Source organism: Arachis ipaensis, chromosome B02 (assembly GCF_000816755.2).
Source record: "Arachis ipaensis cultivar K30076 chromosome B02, Araip1.1, whole genome shotgun sequence".
NCBI lineage: Eukaryota > Viridiplantae > Streptophyta > Magnoliopsida > Fabales > Fabaceae > Arachis > Arachis ipaensis.
This window is the reverse complement of record NC_029786.2, coordinates 26,628,365-26,630,764: the sequence shown is the minus strand read 5'-3', so window position 1 is coordinate 26,630,764 and position 2,400 is coordinate 26,628,365. Positions and strand designations below refer to the sequence as shown.

General features: G+C 45.8%; 1 protein-coding gene across 1 annotated transcript; it reads left to right on the top strand.

The window, feature by feature from the left end:
- On the top strand, nt 553–2,056 carry LOC107627082. Its single transcript, XM_016329948.1, has 2 exons — nt 553–1,870; nt 1,926–2,056. The coding sequence occupies exons 1-2, from the start codon at nt 553–555 to the stop codon at nt 2,054–2,056; spliced, it is 1,449 nt and encodes a 482-aa protein (XP_016185434.1).

Genomic DNA, 2,400 nt, shown 5'->3' with positions numbered 1-2,400 from the left:
GAGCCAGAGACGGGGAGATTGCTTGATGCTGGCTGACTGTGGGAATGAAGCAGATTTGCAGCAAACAGGTGGGGTAGGTGGGGGTGACCAGGTGGAGGCAGGTAGTAGCAGTGGAACGAAGCTGGGATTCTGTGCGACACCAGGATGCGATGATTCTTGTTACCAGGACCAAGTTTGTGTACCAATTGACACAGCTGACAGTAATCCCATGGAAGGGGAAGCTGACGGTAATAATCAGCAATCGGTGGAGGGGAAAAGTGGGTATGGGAAAGCGGTAGATGGTATAGGGGAGGAGCAAACTAAGGGTGGAAGTGACGCTGGGTCTGAAACGTCTGAAATTGAAAGGATGGAAGCAGTGAAAGAAAACAAGAAAACATGGGACCTAGCTATGGAATCTGGAGCTGAGTTATACGATGAGGAAGAGGATATCATGGCAATCCTTCAAGCTCAGAATGAAGAAATAGCACGGAAGAAAAAGCAGGCTAAACTAAAAGAGAAAGCTAGAAGGAGTCGTCCGAAAAATAAGAAAAAGGTGTGTACATCAAGTTTCAAATGAGTTTTGCATCATGGAATGTTAGGGGGTTGGCGGGGATTGGCAAGTTAAGTATGATTAAAGCCTTTAGGAAGAAGTTCAATTTGCATATGCTTGGGTTGGTAGAGACAAAAAAAGAGATGGTAAATAGATTTGATGTTATGCAGCTGTGGGGTAATGATGGGGCCGGGTGGGAGTTTGTGGAAGCGGAAGGGGCGTCTGGAGGGTTGTTGTTGATGTGGGATACGACAGTGTTTAAATTAAGTAACTGTTATAAGGGTGGTAGATGGTTATGTGTGGATGGAGTGATGTTAAAAAATAATTTTCGGTGTGCGTTTTGCTTAGTGTATGGTGAGCATGATCGAGAGAGTAAGCTCGTCATGTGGGAAGAGTTGAGTTTCTTGTCAGGCTTATGCCAAGTCCCTCTTTGTTTTTTGGGTGACTTTAATGAGATTGTTCAAGTGGAGGAAAGGCGAGGATCTATGTCGTTGCCGAGATCTGCAGTAGAGTTTAAGTCTTGGATTCACGATATGGAGCTCGTGGACCTAGCTTTATCTGATCGTCAGTTTACTTGGTTCAGAGGTCAGTCATGTAGTAGACTTGATAGAGTCCTGGTTAGTCTGGAGTGGTTAGAAGAGTTTCCTGAAACAAGATTACGAGGAGGCCCAAGAGGTTTGTCAGACCATTGCCCTATAATTATGAATGTAACAAGATTGGGATGGGGGCCAAGACCTTTTCGAAGCCTGGATGCGTGGTTTACTCATGAGGGATTTTTGAGAATGGTAAAGGAGGAGTGGAGATGCCTAGGGGAGATGCAGTTGATGGACAAGTTGAAGGCATTGGCGCGTCCACTGGGCAGGTGGCATAGAGAGAACTTTGGCAATTTGGATAGGAGGATAAATAATTTTGAGGAGGAGATCCGGAAAGTTGATGATTTGGTGAGCATTGGAGTTCATGATGGTACCATGGAGGCTAGAAGAAAGGCACTTGTGAGCGCTTGCAAAGTATGGTATGTCAGGAAGGAAATGCATTGGAAGCAGATGTCACGATCCAGGCATGCTAAGGAGATGGATAAAAATACTAGATACTTCCACAACTTAGCCTCGGCTCGGAGAAGGAGTAATCGGATTGATGCCTTAAGAATCCATGGACGCTTAGTGCGGAATCCAGCTCGAATCAAGATTGCTATACGGGACTTCTATAAGGAGCTGTATCACCAGGAGAAGTCACCAAATATTGGATTTCGGGAAGGCCTGGTAAGGAGAATAAATGGGGACGAGGCAACAGAACTGGAACAGATACCGAGTGCGGAAGAAGTAAAATCTGCAGTGTGGTACTGTGAGTCAACAAAAGCTCCAGGATGCGATGGTTATAACATGAACTTTATTAAGAGGTGTTGGGCAGAAGTTGGGAGGGAATTCACGGATGCAGTGTTGGGGTTCTTCCATTCAGCAGTACTACCGGCGGGGTCAAATGTCACGTGGGTGGCGCTGGCACCAAAATTTGTTGGAGCTACAGAAATAAAGGATCTCCGACCGATCAGTATGGTGGGTTGTGTTTATAAGGTCATCTCTAAGGTGCTGGTTCGAAGGATGCGGAAGGTGATGCCGGATCTGGTAGGCGAGACTCAGACTGCTTTTGTACAGGGTAGGAAAATTCATGATGGGGCTTTGATTGCTTGTGAAACAGTGCACTGGCTAAGGTCAAGGAAAAGAAGCTCAGCGATAATTAAACTGGATTTTCAGAAGGCTTATGATAGGGTCAAATGGAGCTTTGTGGATTTAGTGCTGCAAAGGATGGGCTTTGGACATAGGTGGCGGGGGTGGATTAAGGAATGTATTTGTTCAGCGTCTATGTCAGTGCTCATT